General features: G+C 56.0%; 3 protein-coding genes across 3 annotated transcripts; 2 read left to right on the forward strand and 1 right to left on the reverse strand.

Moving 5' to 3' along the window:
* Nucleotides 1-1,023: 1,023 nt before the first annotated feature.
* Nucleotides 1,024-2,741, forward strand: CSUI_005559 (histone lysine set; the record flags this gene model as incomplete). Its single annotated transcript, XM_068065731.1, has 2 exons — nt 1,024-1,789; nt 2,540-2,741. Coding segments are annotated over exons 1-2 (342 nt in total), but the record flags the coding sequence as incomplete, so codon positions are not given.
* Nucleotides 2,742-3,637: 896 nt separating this feature from the next.
* CSUI_005560 (uncharacterized protein) lies at nt 3,638-4,936 on the forward strand (the record flags this gene model as incomplete). The annotated part of the gene is made up of 2 exons (XM_068065732.1): nt 3,638-4,314; nt 4,821-4,936. Coding segments are annotated over exons 1-2 (327 nt in total), but the record flags the coding sequence as incomplete, so codon positions are not given.
* Nucleotides 4,937-6,642: 1,706 nt separating this feature from the next.
* CSUI_005561 (uncharacterized protein) lies at nt 6,643-17,366 on the reverse strand. The gene is made up of 2 exons (XM_068065733.1): nt 13,969-17,366; nt 6,643-13,754 (listed from the first exon to the last, which is right to left on the reverse strand). The coding sequence occupies exon 1, from the start codon at nt 16,580-16,582 to the stop codon at nt 15,755-15,757; it is 828 nt and encodes a 275-aa protein (XP_067922294.1). The 5' UTR covers nt 16,583-17,366; the 3' UTR covers nt 6,643-13,754; nt 13,969-15,754.
* Nucleotides 17,367-17,399: the final 33 nt, after the last annotated feature.

A 17,399-nucleotide genomic window follows, 5' to 3' on the forward strand; every position in this document is an offset into this window, starting at 1 on the left:
GTCTAGTTCCCTATAGTGAACTAGACTGCCACAAGTTCGCGTCCAACAGTGCATCCCTTAGAGGCTCCCCAGTCAGCCAACTGCCTGAGCCACCGCGGTCCCACTGTTCGTTTGTGCGCGACGTCGACAATGAGGCAGAGAAATTCCGACATGCTCGTGCCGTCGAGTGGATTGCGCCCACCGAGTCAGATCCAGACGGCCAGACTGTTAGACGATTTGCTTCAGAAGACCCAGGCAACAGGGTCTTACAGCCAGTGTGGCACGTCTACAATCCTACTATTGTCCCTACGAAAGACTGTGTCTGCGAAGCTTTGGGGGGCAGGCCTTTTAGACAGCTCCACACTTGCGATAACTCGGGGACGGGCGGTGGTATCGCTGGTGCTGTGAACTGCATCGGTGCTCAAACTGTCGACACGAGGCTGGAGCCTGTCCTAATTGACGACGTGGAGCATCCCCTTCGTTTGGCGACGCCTCCCCTGCTTCGATGCGTTGCGCTCCGTTTCCGAAGGGAAGCGCAGCCAGTCCCTGCTGCACACTCGGTAAGTTTCATTGCACATTGTTTCCGAGTCAGGCAGATTTCCCTTACCCAACCACGACTATAGGTCTTGAATAAAAGGCTTTGTAGCCTGTTTTCTACGAGGCTGTCCGCGCCATCGAGCCGCGGCACAGAGACTCGTTGAAAAATACCGACTTACCACCGACTCAGAATTCTTTGTTTTCAAGTTGTCAAGTTTGTTCCGGACTTAGATTCCAGGAATGACCCTGGAATACACCGCCCTCATCTCCTCCAGAGAGGATGCCCGAGTGTGCGGTACACACAACAAAGTGGTTAAAAATCAGGCGTCTCTGCTGTGCCTTTTTCATTCTTGAAGGTTCCGCAAGTACTGGGTGAGCTAGTTGGCGAGGTAACGACCGCGGACGAGCAAGCTGGAAGGTTCCTCTGCGGAGCGGCAGATGATCAGGGTGAAATTCAGCACGAAGTGAAATCTGCGCTCAACAAAGTGTGTAACAGCATCGACATAACGATACACTTCTCCCCGGAGGCTCTGCACAGTAGGTGATCCCGAACACTCGATTCCTGCACACGGCCTTGGCCATTCAGCCCTTCGGTCTCCTCAGTGGCAAGGAGACGGCGTTCACCTCTCAGATGTCCGCGGCACGCATGTCGGCGAGTCCGACCGGGCTGGGGGGCAAACAAGACAGAGGCAAGCTGCCGATGCACGGGCAGTTGAACCTAGAACTGCCAGGTAGCCGCGCGCTGACGATGCGATGCCGACAGCAAGCAGAAGCATAACACTCAGCAGGCGATCGTCTGTAAGATTCTAACAATAATAGGTCCACCCCGGACACTTTTTGACAAGGACATCACCGTGCCCTTACGCCGAGTCGTGTGCCACCTGCGTCCCCAGGTTTGCTCCGTTCAAATGACCGGCGGCTGAACCAGGAGGCCCAGGCAGCTTCGACTTCTTCCCAACGCGCCTGCACCCGGAAACTAGCAGAAGATCGAAGAGCCGACCCTAGCAATCTGCAACTCACCGCTAACGGAGACTCCCAACTTACACGGCTTCACGCGGAGACCGGCCGCGGCGGTGGGAATCCGGACGAAGATGCAGAACCAAGCCCGGGCTGTTCATTCCGACAACGCAAGATGCTTCTGCCGGCACCCGGCAGGTACATTTTGCGTACCCATCGCAGGTGCAATATGTTAGCATTCGTCCAGCATTTCGAGCTGCCGCGGTATGACAGTCTGGAGCCGCTCAACGTTCAACAGAACTGCCAGCTGCACACGGTGAGCAGCTCTCCCACAGCGTGTTACATCGGATTTGTGGAAGTTGCCGTTTGCTTTGAAATCATGCGTACCTTGGAGGTGTACCATTGTCGTAGCACTGTTCCTGGGGTCTCGGAAGTGGGCGTGTGCCACAGACATTTTTCTTGTAGAAACGGTGAAGGGTTCTTCACCACTGGAGTTCCTGGGATTTTCGGAGGGGGGGGAACGGGCAAGTCCGCTTCCCGATGTCCGGAAAGGAAGTTCGTTCTGGTTACCACTCAGGTCTGAATAGCCTTTGGCCATTCTCAGTCAAGCCACGTTGTGCGAATCGCGTATCAGAAGGAGCCGAGTGCGAGCCATATCTCAAGGGCATTGGAAATGTCAGGGCGTAAGACGGCAACACATTGCAGGAGTGTGTGGAAGCGGGCGGGACGCGAAAATGAGGCCAGTGGGAGGACCTTCTGGTCTACGTTTTGCCATGGGGAGAGACACAGGTGATTGCCTCGGCATGCGCCTGTGTTGGCGGGGTGAGGTTCCTCTTCTTTCACTCGGCAACGTCGAGGGGCTTCTTAACCGGTGTGGATACTTTTCCTCTTCCGTACTGGTTCCTGGAAGGCTAAGTTTCTGGCGTTGCGAGAACGGCTCTCGTAGCGTTTCTAAGTAAAGTGCCGAGCTGAGAACTAGTGGGACCCCCGGGTGTTTGGCTTCCCTTGTGTATCACTTCGGAAAAATACTCTGCTCTCGTCATCTCCGGCGTGCTTCCCTGTACAGATTTACCTCAACGGCTGGCCTCACTTCGTACTCACGTCTGTCCCCGGAGTGGCCATCCAGCCTGGAGATCTTCTCTTTTGCGACTTAGGGGCCGGTTTCTTCCGTTCGCGTCGCCGTGCCTTAGCCCGGCAGTTGGCATTGATTGCACGAGGTGATATTCTCCCTATCTTTCAGCTGGCTGTCCTGCGCATATTCTCGGTGGCACTCACGTTACTGTGACCTCTCCTCGTCCCGTTCGCGTCCGTGAAGGGAAATATGTCTTGCACCAACTGCGCACTGACTTTCGTGCCAGGCGTGACTTGGCATGCTCTCGGCTTAGACACATTCGGTGGGGGGAAAGTCCCTCGGTGTCCTCGGGGCAGTTGCCCCTGCTCTCTTGTTAGCCAGTGTCGACTGCAGTCCTGCAGGTTCACAAAAACCGCCGACAACCCCCTCACTTTCGACTTTCCCTCAGACTTCGGTAGCGATGTCAAGCCATGGACCCATGCATACAAACTGGGCTAGACGCGACTATTCGCCGCACTGTTGTATTTCCACTCCTAAGGAGCAAATAGCCGGTCTGCCACACCACCCGGAAAGTGTATCTGAAAGGCATGCACCGGAACGGGTGATACCCTCGTCGTGGTCAGGCACTCAGTCTGTCAAAAGACCAAGCTGGTAAAGACCACGCGAGTGAATCATGCCGCTTGCTGTCCGAGGCAGGGGTGCGGCCTGTTTTACTCCAGGGAGCTAGAGAAGATGAAGAAGTCACAACTGTGTGCTCTAAATGATTGATCCGGATTTCCCACCTTGTCTGCTTGGACCGAAATCGCGAACAGTTCTCAGCAGTCCCTACCATGATCTGCTCGAGAAGACAGACTGTGCTTGTTTACTCAGTTGACTTCTCGGCGTCCCTAAGATTCTCCGCCTCCATGCTCCACAATGAATCGAAGTCCGGAATGGAGGCTGCCTCCGTCGCCGACACCTCAACTCCGAGAGCACATCCGCAGCCGGAAGAGGATCAGAAGCAGAGCCGTCAGCCTGATGAGGCCTCGGGCCGAGCAGGGGAACAGGCTGAATCGATCACAACAAGTGCTTTATGCACGGCTACTGGCAATCCTAGGACCGGTGAGCACGTTGGATCTGTCTGCGGGGGTCCCGAGAGCTGCCCTGGAGCAGCGTTTTCGTTAGCGCTGAGTTGCTGCGTGCAGGTCCGGAGGAGCACATCGAGAATAAGGGCAGCGCACCCTCTGCTCTCTCGCTGAGCAGCCCTTGTGGGAGCGTGCCTGTGAACTCCGCCTTCAATTTCCTGCGGGCGGAGGCGTCAGGGACTGCAGACGACATTCTTTTACGCTGCCAGGAGTGCCTCCGCGTTAGATCGGACAGCGAAAGAGGACAAGGTATGCCCCATCAAGCCTTCCGGTTGCGGTTGCACCCCGCTAGATGACTTCGTAGAAAAACAACCTCTCCATCAGACACCCCCAGCTCGTTAGGCATATAGACAAGACAACGAGCGCCAGGGCACCGCACTGTTCTAGGTGGACTAAACCGCCGAGCATTTGGTTTTGGTCTCAGCTGTCTGTAATGCCGTCAGACTCGGGGCAAAGAGCAGCTGTCAAGCGGACGTGGTCGGAGTCCGGGAACCATGGGACCTCCCCGACTGCAGGAAATCTTATTCGTTGCTCTTCGTGTGGAGCTCCTTTTCATTCTCACTGCGTTTTTGGGGCGGAGTCCGAGTTCGAGATCGGCGAAGAACTGGAAGGCTGGGTTTGCCACGACTGCTTGCGTCTTGCCCAGTAGGCATATTTGGTCTCTACTGTTAATGCCTGGCAATCGTTAGGCTTCTTAAAGAGGGAGAATCTGTACACGCTAAGCGTAGTGTGCGACGAGTCTACGTACGTTAGTCCACATACCCCCCCGTCATAAACCGATCGACGACACTCTGGTGGGCGGGTGTTGTCTAGAAACTAGGTGAGACTGTGCACGGAACTCCACTATCCGCTAAGGTCTTTTCCTTCACAATTGTTTTTCGAAATGGGGGACTGCCTACAGAAAACGGACATCATACAAGACGGCCAACAACTTGTTCAGTTGTATTCACTGGCCCGGGAACCAGGGAGGGCGCACCCGGGGGGACTTCTGTTTCACGTCCTCAGACTTTCCAATTCAGATCTTGCGCCCTTCCCCGCTTTCTGTTCATGAGCGTTGTCAGTCACGGGCTCGTTGGTTGTCGGCCAGGTGGTCGTTCTGGGCGGCGCTCCCTGCAGCCGTTGTCCCTTTTGCGTGGGGCGTTGTCTTGCAGTCGTGTTCATGAGACGCTCCAAAATCAGCAGGCGAGACATCGAGTTCACCTGCCCTCTCTGTTCTGTCTTGAGTCCGATCACGTGGGCGACACGGAAACCGACCGCGGACAGCTAGCGACGGTCCCCCGGTCTACCTTGTCCCTGGAGACGCAAGGTTGGGTAGAGGAGGCTTCGATATCTGACCTCCAGGGCTCCAGGTGCTCGAGGCCCGATGCTTTGCATCACGCGGAGCTGAGCGAATGTGAGCACGGTGTTTCTTTCCGAAGAGACAGTGTCGGACCAGCCAGTACTGAAGTGGCGGCATGCGGGGCACTAGGAGACCTACCAGAAACGGAAAAGCTTATTCGCCAACTACGTCCCTGCCGTGCTTGTTTCCGAGAAGCATCTACAGTGGCGAAAGTGCACGGCAAGCGTAGACGGCCGGGAAGCCGGGCTGCCACGCTGTCCCGGGTGCGGCCGTCCGCTTCACTCAGTTTCCGAATGGGCCTTTCCGCGGCTTGCCGACGAAACTGTGGACTCACCTTGAGAGCGGAGAATTACAGGCCTCCAAAAAACAGCCGTGGCTGGATAGCAGAGATTGGAGTCGTTTGCCGTCTGAGGAAGGGGCACGTGTATGCCCCGGACTTCGACGACCTGAGCGGATGTGCTGCACCTCTTAGGAAAGCCGTCAAGACATATAGGATCCGTAAGGTCTTAACTGGAATTTGGCGGTCTGCCTGCGGTGTTGGCAGGGAGTTCGAACTCACCGCGGGGCAGTACAAGAAAGCAGGTGTAACTCCACCAAGTGGGGACACTAAGGCGAAACTCCGTACAGGCTTCCTTCTCCGGGCTTCAGTCGTTTCCAAGGCAGCCTGTACCGCAGTTTAGCACTGCTCGCATGCTTTTTGTCCACGGTGGCTAGATCAGAAAAAGCGACGAAAAGAAAAGCGTTCTTCTGGCCCCATTCGAACCGCGGACCGGGCCATCGCACACGATCCCTACGAACCTGCACCGAAGCAGCAGGGTGTGATATGATTTAGCGAGTCTTCATCCTGGCTCTAAGGGTAGCTTCCCAAAGTCAGAAAGCTTGGGGCAGCTGAAGAAACACTCTTGAGTCGTGTAGGCCGCTGCTCCCGCTTGATCAAGACAAAGTGCACAACAGTGCCTGAGTCAGTGATCTGCTAACTGCCCGCACGTCGAGAAGGCCGCCACATGACCAGGTTGGCAGTCGTATGCTGTAGGATCCCCCCAAATTGCTAGATCTCTCGAGCCTAGTAAGCGTTGGAGCGTCAAAGAAAGTCACTCGCCCTTGTTGTTGGTTCCTCTAGCAGCCACCCGGCAGGCCAGCCAGGATACATGCTCATGCCTCCTAGCCAACGTACATGCAGGCAAAGGATAGCTGGGTTCACTCTGTTTGGCTCTGTTGTGTGCGTGTGATGGCGTGCGCTCAGTAGTCACTGCTCTAAGCGCGTCACTGTCCCGCCGAGAGATGCTCAGAAGCGCTCTGCGCGAAGTGCGATTCGGGAGAATAGCGCTCCCGCGGAAGGCAGCCACGAAGAGGCCCCTACCTGAAGAAAGCGCACGACCGGAAGCGGTCACCGGCGTGGCCGTGTCCGACTGCCGCAACTGTCCCGGCACAGGCCAAGAGAGAGTACTCCCGCAGGCGGGGGTATGTGGGTCCTGCGTACCTGGATGGCGAGAGCAGGAGAATCCAAGCGCGCCGCCCCGTACTCAGGCAGCATCTTCAAAAACGTACGAGGGAAGGTTAGTCCTCTGGAAGTCAGCAGAAAGTCTGAGTGGAGACTGCACGAAGGCGCACGTTGCAGACAGCCATCGTGCGTCTGAGCACAGCAACCTCTCTCTAAAACAGCAGGTACGACAGTCTACTTTCCCGCTCAGAAATACAGGAGTTGCCCATTCTCAAGGACGAGAAAAGCACGCACCACATCCAAATAAAGGCGGACCGCCGCAGTCCGACACTGGTGGCATCCTGCCAGGAGTGCCTGTACCAACGATCACGGACAAATCAACGCTACGGCAACCACTGCAACCCCCCGCAAGCAGTTGTGAGGCTGACGAAGGGGGAGCGGTTCATCGGTCGGGTTCATTGGGTAGCCACGATGCTGGGTCGAGGGCCCGCAGAGAAAGCTTCGGCGCACGCTGCAGCATGCGTCCCAGCGATGAGACACTACCAGCGGAGACACAGCTGGAAGTGAGAAATAGTTCCATGAAGGAAAGGCCAAACTCAGCAAAGGGGAAGCATAATCTAAGCGGCTCCGCTGAATTCCAAGTGCCTTCGCGGGATGAGTCCGCTGCTCGGCCAGTCATAGTCAACCAGAGTTGCGAAGTCAGCGACACTCAGGCAGCAGAGGTTGGTGACGCGACTGTCCTCTCTCCACGGCAGCCGCATTCTTCCCCTCGAGAGGCGCGAGATGCCAACAGTGCTCCCTCAGCTCCACATGTCTCTCCCCGGCGAGCGCAGGCCCCCCAGAACCCCTTGTCGCGTGCCGAAAGATCCGTCGAAGACGCGCCGATGCTGAGACAGTATGGGCAGCAACATCAACCCTGGCACCTGGCCGAATTCTCTCCTCACCACCCGCTGTCGCCGCGTCTGCTGCAACAACAGCACGTTCGGGGGGTCCGGAATTCATCCTTTCTAGGGGTGCACTTGCAGGAGCAGAACGCAGGGGGAACGACTCCGGGTACACCTGTCGCAGCAAGTCCTCAGCAGCCCACGCCTAGGCCAGAGCTCCCCCCGTGTGCCGGACCAAACACCTTTCAGGCGGCACCCACAAGCACTGTGAGTCCCTCTACTCCTCTGCTCTGGAATACTGTCCCTATAGATTGCCGCACACGGGCAAGGCAAGGTTGGCCGGTATCACCAAGCGGTGCATCGAATAGGTACGTGGAGACACCGAGCTGGCCTGGGGTCGTGCAAGGTAGCCTTCCAACAAGAGCCGCGTGGCCTCCGGGAATAGATCCTCGAACAGCGTTATGGACACATCCCCTGCTCTTGCAACCCCAGGTCTTTTCCCAGCAACTTCGTGCAGCGAGCCAAGCGAGATGGGTAGCGGAACAAGGGACTACAAGTCCACAGGTTCCACAAGGTTACGTAGACCCGTGTCTGCGTCATTGGTTCCCACCAAGCAGTCCAGTGTGCCACCCACAGCTGAGAAAAGAGTCAGCCGGTCGCGCTGAAACCGGAGAGACAGGGTCTTCCGTGTCTAGCGATGCTCTAACCGGGCAAAAACAACGGACAGTTCCCCCGTGGCTTCAGTATCAAGAAGCTATTGGAGCGCAGCAAGGAGCAGCTGCACAGCCAAAATCGCCGTGCGGAGCCCAGACAGTTGGCTGTCAGAAGGATCCGACTGTCCCAGGCCCACTCCCAGGGTCGCAACACATCTCGTTCTGGCCTCAGCAGATGTCACCGTCTGTCCAACTCGGGCATCATCAGCCTGGGGAGAATATGCCATTCGGGCAGAAAGAAAAACAGCCGCGATTGGCAATGCTCCCGCAGCACCTACAGCAGTCTGTGTATCACCATAACTGGTTACAGCTGCAGCACCTATATGGGCATCAACAGTCGCAGCTGGACACGGCAAAATACTTGCCGCCACTTAATCCGTTAGCGGGCACCTCAGAGTCCGGCGCTGGGCCTAGCCAGGTTTCTCTTCAAACTCCCTTAGTACAACAACTACCACAAATGTGGAGGGCCCCGTTTGCTTGGCCTAACACTGCGCATCCGCAATTTCTAATGCCTGCGCCGATGGCACGCTTACCGCGCTCGACCGGGCAGAGACAAACTCAGGCAGGACACCGCGGCCCTCGAGCAGTCCAGGGCGGAGAACGGGGGAAAGCGGTAAGCTATCAGAAAAAGAACGAACAAAGAACAACACCAGGTGCTGGACCGGCGAGAACTCCGAACACGGCGACTTCCACGACTGGTGCTGTTCCTGACCCCCCTACGAAATATCCCGCCGAGGTACTAGAGCCGGGGCCATCACCTACTTTGGACCCGTCTCGGAGCCTGGCACCTAGTCTTTCTCCGCACCCTGAGAAAACCTGCAACCAAGGGCCAGGAGTCCCTTCCAATTCCCTCCTGCCCTCCACAACCCCCCAAGCCAGTCCTGCGTCGCAAGCCCCAGGCATTTCGCCCTCGAGCCAATCTTCTCGGGAAGTCGTGGCACCTCCCTGTACTGGCTTAACGACTGTGCAGCCTCCCTTCACCGCGTCATGCCGTTCAGCGCCCTCCGCCCAGGAGAAAAAACATGCTGAGGCAGCATTTGGCGAGGCGACGAGCGCCCCTGCAGATGCCGATGCACAACGTCACTTCACAGATGAAGAGCCCGAACACCTGATCCCCAGGGGTCCAGAGAGAGTGCGGTCGATACCGGGACAGCCCGCCATACAAGCGCAGCCGGCACACGCGCAGCTGTTTTCAACAGACACCACATCTCCCGGGCATGCTCTGCCGAGAGGGATACATCGGGGGGTCCCTAAAGAGATCGAACCCACGTCTACGGAACTGCTGCCACAGCGACCCAGCACTTCACAACAGCTTAGCGCCTCGCTCCAGAGTCCCACCCAGGAAACCTCGGAACAGGAGAACGCGGACGGAAAGGAACCCGCGCAGAGGCAAGCAGAGAAACCCGAACAAGACAGGAGTGTCGGTCCGCACCCCACATGGGTCGGAACGGTCTCGGCAGAAAGGCAGGTTACCCACACCCTTCCACCTTCGGGAACGGAACCCGCTCCAGTCTTTACTGTCGGCGTCCTCCGTACTGACACGTCAACAGAAGACGGTGGCCAACGTCCAGAGGAAGTGAAACAATATCGGATCCCTGAAAACGGCCGGGAGCTGGTACGGGTAGAAGCAATGCACGTTGTAGTCCCAGTCTGCCGAAGCGAGCAGGCAGATCCTGAAGAAAACTCTTGGTCGCACGCAACGCGAGATAGCCAGGAAACCCGCAGAAACAAAGTTATTCACAGCGAGCCCTCTCCTCAGGGCGAACTCAGCGAAGCGCAGGCAGAGACAGCTGCAATCTCCGAAAGAGTTCAAGGCGAATTAGACGAGGCAGTAAGCGAGAAGATCGAGCAACAGATTTGTCAGAGTGTCTACAAGAGCTCTGCTGGATCTCTAGAAGACAATGAAAAGGGGGGGACATCCAGCCTTCCGTCTTGCGGAGTGTGTTCCCGAGTGCCCAGTAGGATAGAAGAAATGGAGCATGGGAGGAGTAATCCCCAGGGTGTCTCCTCTACGCCTGCGGTACTCTTGAGGCTTCCAGCAAGTTCCGTAGCGGGTGAGGAGGTAGGCAAAAATGATCTAGAAAGCTACGCCCTCCATGGAGTCCCTCAGAAAGGCCTTGGCTCGACTGCGGCCTCCACTCAGGGACCGCATCAGGAGTCTGAGAAAAAGACTGGAATGTTTCCCTTAAGCGAACGGCAATCGCCGTCGAACTGTCTTGAGCAACCACCGGTTCCGCAAAACCCGAGCCCTTCTCCCAGTTCACGCAATACAGCCACTATCCAGCCGACTGGGATTGCATTGCCGCAGTGCGGGAGTGGGGGAGTTGTGGAACCAGAAGAAAATAGGTATGAGGCCAGGACTTACTTCTACTCCGTGGGACACCCAGGTGCGCAGCCCGCCCATCCGCCACAGCTGAGAGCTCATGAAGTTCCAGCAGAGTCGTCTGCGGGGTCGGACAGGCTCTACCACAGTCTCCATCCAGAAAGACTGACAGCTGGGGAAGGCGAGCAGCTCGGCTCCGGGAACCAATCGACGTCGCACGAAGGTCTTGAGCCGGCCAAACTATCGATCACGGAGCAGCTTTGTCTCGGAGAGGCGCAAGATGACGCACATACCATCGACACTCCACTGACCCGCGATGCAGTTAAGGAAACTACAGAGAAGCTGCCTACGAGGCTGCCAAGAAGCGTGAAGGGCAGGGGCTCCCTGGAAAAAGAGCAACAGGTACGGAAGCCTTGCGGTACGGGGGATGTTAGGCAATTCACCGAAAGTACCGAAAGGCAGAAACTTCCCGGTGCCGAGGATGAGGCACGTGAGTCGGCTAGCAAAATTAGCTGGTCCGAAAAGTTAGCTGGAGAGCGAGGTGACAGGGAAAAGCAATTGGATGGTGGTACACACGGGAGAAGTGACGAAAACGCGGGGCGGGATAGCAAGAAATTGCAGGGCGCCGGGGACGTTGATGTTGTGAATGACAAGGAAGAAACCAGTGCAAGGAGCTTGGCGCATGAGCCCGACACAGGCAATGCATTGGACTGCCGGGAGAGCGATGAGGCGGTGAACATGGAAGAGCGAGAAAAGCGTCTAACAGAGACAACCGAGGCTACAAATATCTCGCCAAACCTAGAAGTAGCCTCAGAGGATGGGGGGCAGGAATGTGGTCATGAGAAGGAAGGGACGAACGGGAAACTAATGGCCAGTACAGCGGATAGTATCACTAGTACGCATGCGACAGCTGCTGCTGACCAAGAGGAAAGCAATCGGCCCGGTGCTGTTGACATGACCAAAGTGGATACTCCAAGAGTGGAGCGAAGAGCAGAAGGGAAAGTGAGAAGGAAAGTCAAGCCTCGTACTGCCGGAAGCGGAAAGTCTCGGCGGACTTGCAGTCCGTTTACACAGTCTACAGTCAAGGAAGGTGCCACACATAAGGACAGTGAGACCAACAACGCCGAGAGTGGCGCTTCAACACCTTCTGTCCCAGAAGAGCTAGAAGAAGATCCGAATAGATCTTCCGACGAAACGGCTGTGAAGGTTTTGATAGAGGAAGGAAAAGACGACCACATAGCTGGGAACACATTGAAAAGGATGACACCCTGTTTGGGTGCAAGCTTCATTTCAGCCCGAGCTGACGAGGTCGGAGAGCGGAAAAGTGACACCGCAAATCATGAATCGCTTTCTCTGTGTTCTGAGGGTACCCACCCGACAACAGGAAACGAACACAACAAAGGCAGCCAGAAGCGCAGGAGGACCCTATCAGCTGACATGAAAAAAAGTAAAAAGGAGCGAAGAACGGAGAGAAGGGAAGCAGAGAGAACAAGAAGAGGCTTCCCAACAACGGTGGCAAGCACAGTATCCCCGGGGGGGACCACCGTTGCAACACCGGAAGAAGATGCATCTTCCAGTAGGGCGAGTCAAGAGAGCCAAGAGCAGCAGAAAGAAGTGCCAAGTCCTGGACCCATCTTAGCGGCGCCTTCAGAAACACCTTCGACACAAGGAATTTCCCCAACAGTGAACGTGATACACAATGCGGAGCGATCGTTAGCACCTTCCGTCGTACAATCTTTCTCGACTCCGCTACACAGAAAGCGAAGAGAGACTTGTGGCAGCATCCGCACGTTGCCAAGAAATAAAGATGCACCACCTTCATGTGAAATCAGAGTGCTGCTGACAAGCGAGGAAAGCACAGAACCACGGGCAAACGAGCGGGAGGAGCGGCCGGTACATCCGGTCCGGCAAGGCAAAACGGACCACACCCATGCACGCCAGCGCACAGAAGACAACGCCTCGCCAGCCGAGGTGCGCGAGCCATCTTTGAAAGTATCTACAGACGACCAGGGTACGCTACGGGCTGCTGTCAGTTGTGACGCGCCCTCACTACAGGATCAGGAGCAGTGCCATTTGTGGGCACGCCGGCCAAATGGCCTGGACACGAAGAGAACGGGGCCGACAGAAGAAAATGCCAAACGCGCTCATATGCAGTGCTTGTCACCCACTCTAGACAAGCCACGATTGACGGGGGACTCGAGTATGACGGGACAGGGACAGCAGGAAGGATGGGAGAGGGACGGACTTCGAGGAAACAGCGATGAGGAAACAAACTCGACCAATGCCAACGCTGAAAACCATTCAGAAAGCTGTTCCACTCGCGAAGTAGACAGACCACACACGCGATCTCTCCTTGTAAGCCCACAAGGCGTTTCTGCACCAGCAACACGAGGCGAGGCTGAGCCGCCTGGTAAAGCCGTGGAGCTGCAAGTCTCGGCGTGCCTAAGTCAAGGCGGCGTCCTCGCAGATACACTCCAAGGAAGTGATAACTTTGTCTTGTTGCCCTCAACACGAAGTCCAAGCCATCCTTTTCCGAAAGAAGTGTCGGAGAAGAAGAAGCAGGGTATACGCTCTTCCGAAAAGCGGTCTAGCTCTCCTCCACCCCTCGGGACTGTAGACAAGAAGATGAAAAAGCCGCCTTCAGAGCCTGACTCTCCTCAGGTGGCCGGCGCACCACTAGGACCGGATGCGGTGGAGAACGAGAAAAACTTAGCTGGGGGAGCGAGTGCCCGCCTCTTGTCTCCTGAAAATAGCGCGGGGGAGAGAAGCCCTCGACAGACTACCGGTAAGAAAGTTACTCCACGAGGGCTAGCAAAAAGCCAGGAAGACTTCGCCGGGTTGCCGTCCTACTCTGCAAATGGGTCGGACTCTCCCCAATGTCCTACGCCTGACAACCGGAGTCAGTCCACGCACACACAAGTTTCAGAGGCAAGCGACATTAGTCGGGAAGCCGAGGCTCTCGTAGAAGCCTTTTTTCTCAAGCAGCAAAGGGAGCAGCGCGAGATGCTACAAAAGGAAAAAAGAAAAGACAACCGCACACTTGCGAACAAGGAGCAATGCCACCTGGAGGAACAGGAGAATCCGGCAGCGAAACCGATCGACGAGCGATCCGGGTTCACGGCATCGGAATGTGGGGGAGAGGTCGGTATGGAGAAATGCCCCCCAGACTTCTTACGGATCCGAGGAGGCCCCAGAGGTCGTATTCGTTGGAATGTGAAATCGGCTAGCTTCGTCGTGTCAACTCCACCTCCTTTCCGCGGGCGATGCATTCGGAAGAGATTTTCCTTGGGGCAGCATGGAAACGTCTCGGATACGTTCGCGAAAGCGGAGGCATGGCTGTCGGAACACCTCAGAGGTCGTGATCTCGGTTCGGGAAAAGAGAACACTGACATACCAGAGAACGAGCAGGAGGAAGAGGAAGAAGAGTCGTCACAGGAGCAAGACCACGCTGATAAGAATGGGCCGCTACGAAGAAGTAGCAGGCTGCGGCACTCTGAGGATAAAGAAGCCTGCCGAGCGAAGCGCGCACGCTAGAACTCGTGCAGGTAACTCCGCGTACCGACTGAAAATCGACGGGTACCACTGCAAGATCTCCTTACCTGGGAGGACAGAAGATTTCTTCAACGAGCCGGTCTGAACTCAATGCCGAATGATGCGTAAGAAAGCACGCCCGGTTTCATTGTTTCACTGTCTTCAAATGTGTCTGGCGCGTTCACGCCTGCTGCACTTTTCGGTGAGGGATGGGAGGGAGCATCTCATCCGAGCTATGTGACACACAGTATTGCCACGTGCTCTCCTCTGCTCAGGGTAAGCTTGCAAAGAAGCTGTTATTCAAGGACTTGTTCCCTTTTTTTCCGACGCTTAACGTACAACTGCCAGGTACGCAGTACGGTCGTGATCGTCTTTCGTACATGCATCTGAGTTGAACCGTGGCGAAGCTTGTTTTGGCACTGCCCATCGAGAAAAAGGCCCGGGACAAAGACAAAAATCATCCCCAGTTGACCTACCTCTACAGGACAGAAAGAAGGAAAGAACTGTGCCGCTGCCGAAGCAGTACACCAGACCGACAAACAGCTATGACCCCGGGATTAGGATTTTACTTCGCAGTCGCGTGCCAGCACTTGCTCCCCTAGCCGTCACGTAGGTGGCAACACAGGGCAGCTCACGGCATTGTTCGCGCTGTAGTTTCGGAATGCCATGGTAGTTTCACCTCTTTCGTACCCTCACGAAAGAAACTGATCTCAGCGGGGTACCCAGAAGAGACCAGCAGAAGACCAGCCTGTCCCAGCTGGATGCCTAGCCTCAGTGATCTTAGTGAAAGACCTGTTTTTCTCAGCTACACACACTCCTGACATGTCCATCTACAGCTCGGACGTGCGTCACGCATTCAGCAGCACGGCTACGCGGAGCTGAGGGAAGGTCGACAGCAGAGTGACAGAATCACTTCACCGCCATTGATTCAACCGTCCGATGTGCCGAAGAGATTGACACGCCAGTGAGCCGAAATTCGAAGAAAAGTCCCTTGTGAGGCTCGGGCGACGCGCCCCTAGTGTAGAAACTAATGTAACCTCTGCTCCCCCCACCGATAAGTGGGCCGGCGTTATACACCTTGGCCATGTCCGGCGTCGGCAACACCGGCCGCCATAGTCATCGACAAGCGAGAATCGTGACGCAGCAAGGATGGACGGAGGCGGCTAACCAAAACGGATACTGTCATGTTAGTAGTAGCAGTTTCGAACGACATCACAACCACAGACGCTGCTGCTTCTGAAATGACGGCAGCTGCACTCGCTCACTGGTGACGCCTGCTGCTGAAAATCTCTCAACAAACAGTATGGTTCTACCACTCGGAAACGGAGCTGGCAGTCGGCGTCGTGCTTACGCAATGTAAAAGTTGCAGCCTAAAAGTGAGCGGCTGTCGATCATGAAGGGTGAATGCTTCTTGAAAAACTTCATTTGACAGACCTCCCAATCACACGAAGAGAACCTGCCACCATGCGGGGTCGATACGCTGCGCCGGCAAGAGACAACTGGCCCCGGCTGCTAGATGAAGCACTGGCGTTGCCAGTTCAGACCTTGTGACATTAGCACAAGATTCCCAGCAGAAACAGTCGCGGAGATTGTGCCAATGCGGGCCCAAATCAAAACATACTCCCATCAATGCCGGTAGAGTGGCAGCAGAGAACACCTTGGCGAACTAGTCCGGATGGCAGATTCTCCGTCCTGTTCAGGCCATCGGTGCGCACACGCTACCGGTTTTGCCCTCATCTCTCTTCATCTGACCCACTAAACAGGATGACCCGCCCGATTCCAATCTATCAATCCCTTTGGGTCTACCCTCGACCGACCTGCCTGTTTTCCTACGTCCACCTTTCACGTTGACTATCATCGAGCTACTGCCCCCGCTGCACGCATTTTACTGAAAGCCTTCATATACTTAGAGCAAGTTTCCGCACACACAGTATAGCAGCACCAGACAAGCACGATAAGACTAATTGCGAAAATTATCCACCAGATGATCATCTCTCCACTAGAAAGTGTGACGGCAAGCCTTGCCACTCCACGGTGCTCCTGCTCGGTGCATGCTGGGCCCATATGAACCTCGCTGTTTCCCCACTTGACGAGCTGTCCCGTGGCACCCTGAGGAACCACCCAGCCGGCCTCACAGACACATGTTACAGTTCCACTGTTCTTGCCAGGCGCAAAGGAACATGTACCATGAGCACAGGGATTGCTACTGGCACTGCTGCACGGGTTGCTCTGGATCTCACAGTTAACCCCAGAATAGAAATCTCCGCATTCGCACGAATAATACGGCGGGACGTTGCTGTCCGTGCACTTACCCAGTCCGCAAAGCGCTGTTTGACAATCTAGACCCGAATCTGTTTTTACCCCGCAATCTTTCGTACACAACGACATTGCTTGGTCACAAGCAACACCCGTCCAAGGCAGTTCGCACACACAAACATCCAGCCCGTTGTTCGAGTAGCAGCTTCCATTGGCGCAAACTGTGCTACTCGCAGCTGAGCACGGGTCTCCAGCCGCTTGGTGCAGAACGTGTAGGACGCATGGCAGAGCCACCGCGGCAACGATTGACGCCAGCTGACGGGACACGCGGCGTACTCCCCGCTCACCTGGGCGATCCGCCCGTCTCCCTCCACCTTTCCCCTTAGGGTTGAGGGGACAGTTGCAAGAGCCTACTCTTGGATGCATAGCGTCCCCGCGAAGAAACTGACCGATGCATAACTATCAGCGTGCGTAGCAGAGCGGAAAACGACTGGACCGAATGACCGGGTCATCGCGGAAGAGAAATGGAGACGTTCTGGGCTCCGCAGGCGTACTGCGCACACGGCCAAAAAAGGCCCGAGTTGTACGTCTGCTGCTCCCCAGGAGAGAACTGCCCTGCCGCAAGCTGAACTGATCTAATGGTGACAGGCGCGCGTGAAGGCAACCAAAAACGTAGAAAAGCTGAGCGTCCTATGCAAACGCTAGATCCTTCCAAAGAGCTGCAGTAAAAACACCCGCAGTCCAGCTGGAGCGCGAGAAGAGCCAGAAAGGATGATAGGCTTTGTACCCCGGGCAATGCGTGCGGGAGCGTGCCCCGGCCGAAGAGCTGCAGTTGGGAGGCATTTGACGATGTACTAGTCCTGCAGATTAGTCACAATGGCGTCACACGGTAGCAGAGAAACACAACTACAGCGCGATGCAGCACTATGAGGACCCCCGCACTTTTTTTCAGCCTAGGGACAGTCCCCTTCACCAAAAAGCAAGAGGAACAGAAAGTAGCTTCGACCAAGGCTGCTCCGCAGACGTACTTCACCGTCAAAGTCAACACTGATGGCCTCAGCTCCGCAGTCGAGCTGCACGGGGAGATCATACGAACTCCCGAAGAACGGCGGCAAAAAAAGAAGGCTTGGGCCACGTGCGTCGAGTTCGAGCACCAGAAATAGAGAGCCCTTTTTCTCCTCCAGGAAGGGAAAGAATTTCGTGGGCGTCGAAACCGGGTCTGTCTGTCGTGTCTCCGTTCAAG

This window comes from Cystoisospora suis (genome assembly GCF_002600585.1).
Source record: "Cystoisospora suis strain Wien I chromosome Unknown contig_2677, whole genome shotgun sequence".
Lineage (NCBI taxonomy): Eukaryota > Apicomplexa > Conoidasida > Eucoccidiorida > Sarcocystidae > Cystoisospora > Cystoisospora suis.

Coding starts and splice junctions, on each gene's coding strand:
- CSUI_005561 (XM_068065733.1), bottom strand. CDS start 16,582: ATGCATCCAAGAGTAGGCTCTTGCAACTGTCCCCTCAACCCTAAGGGG.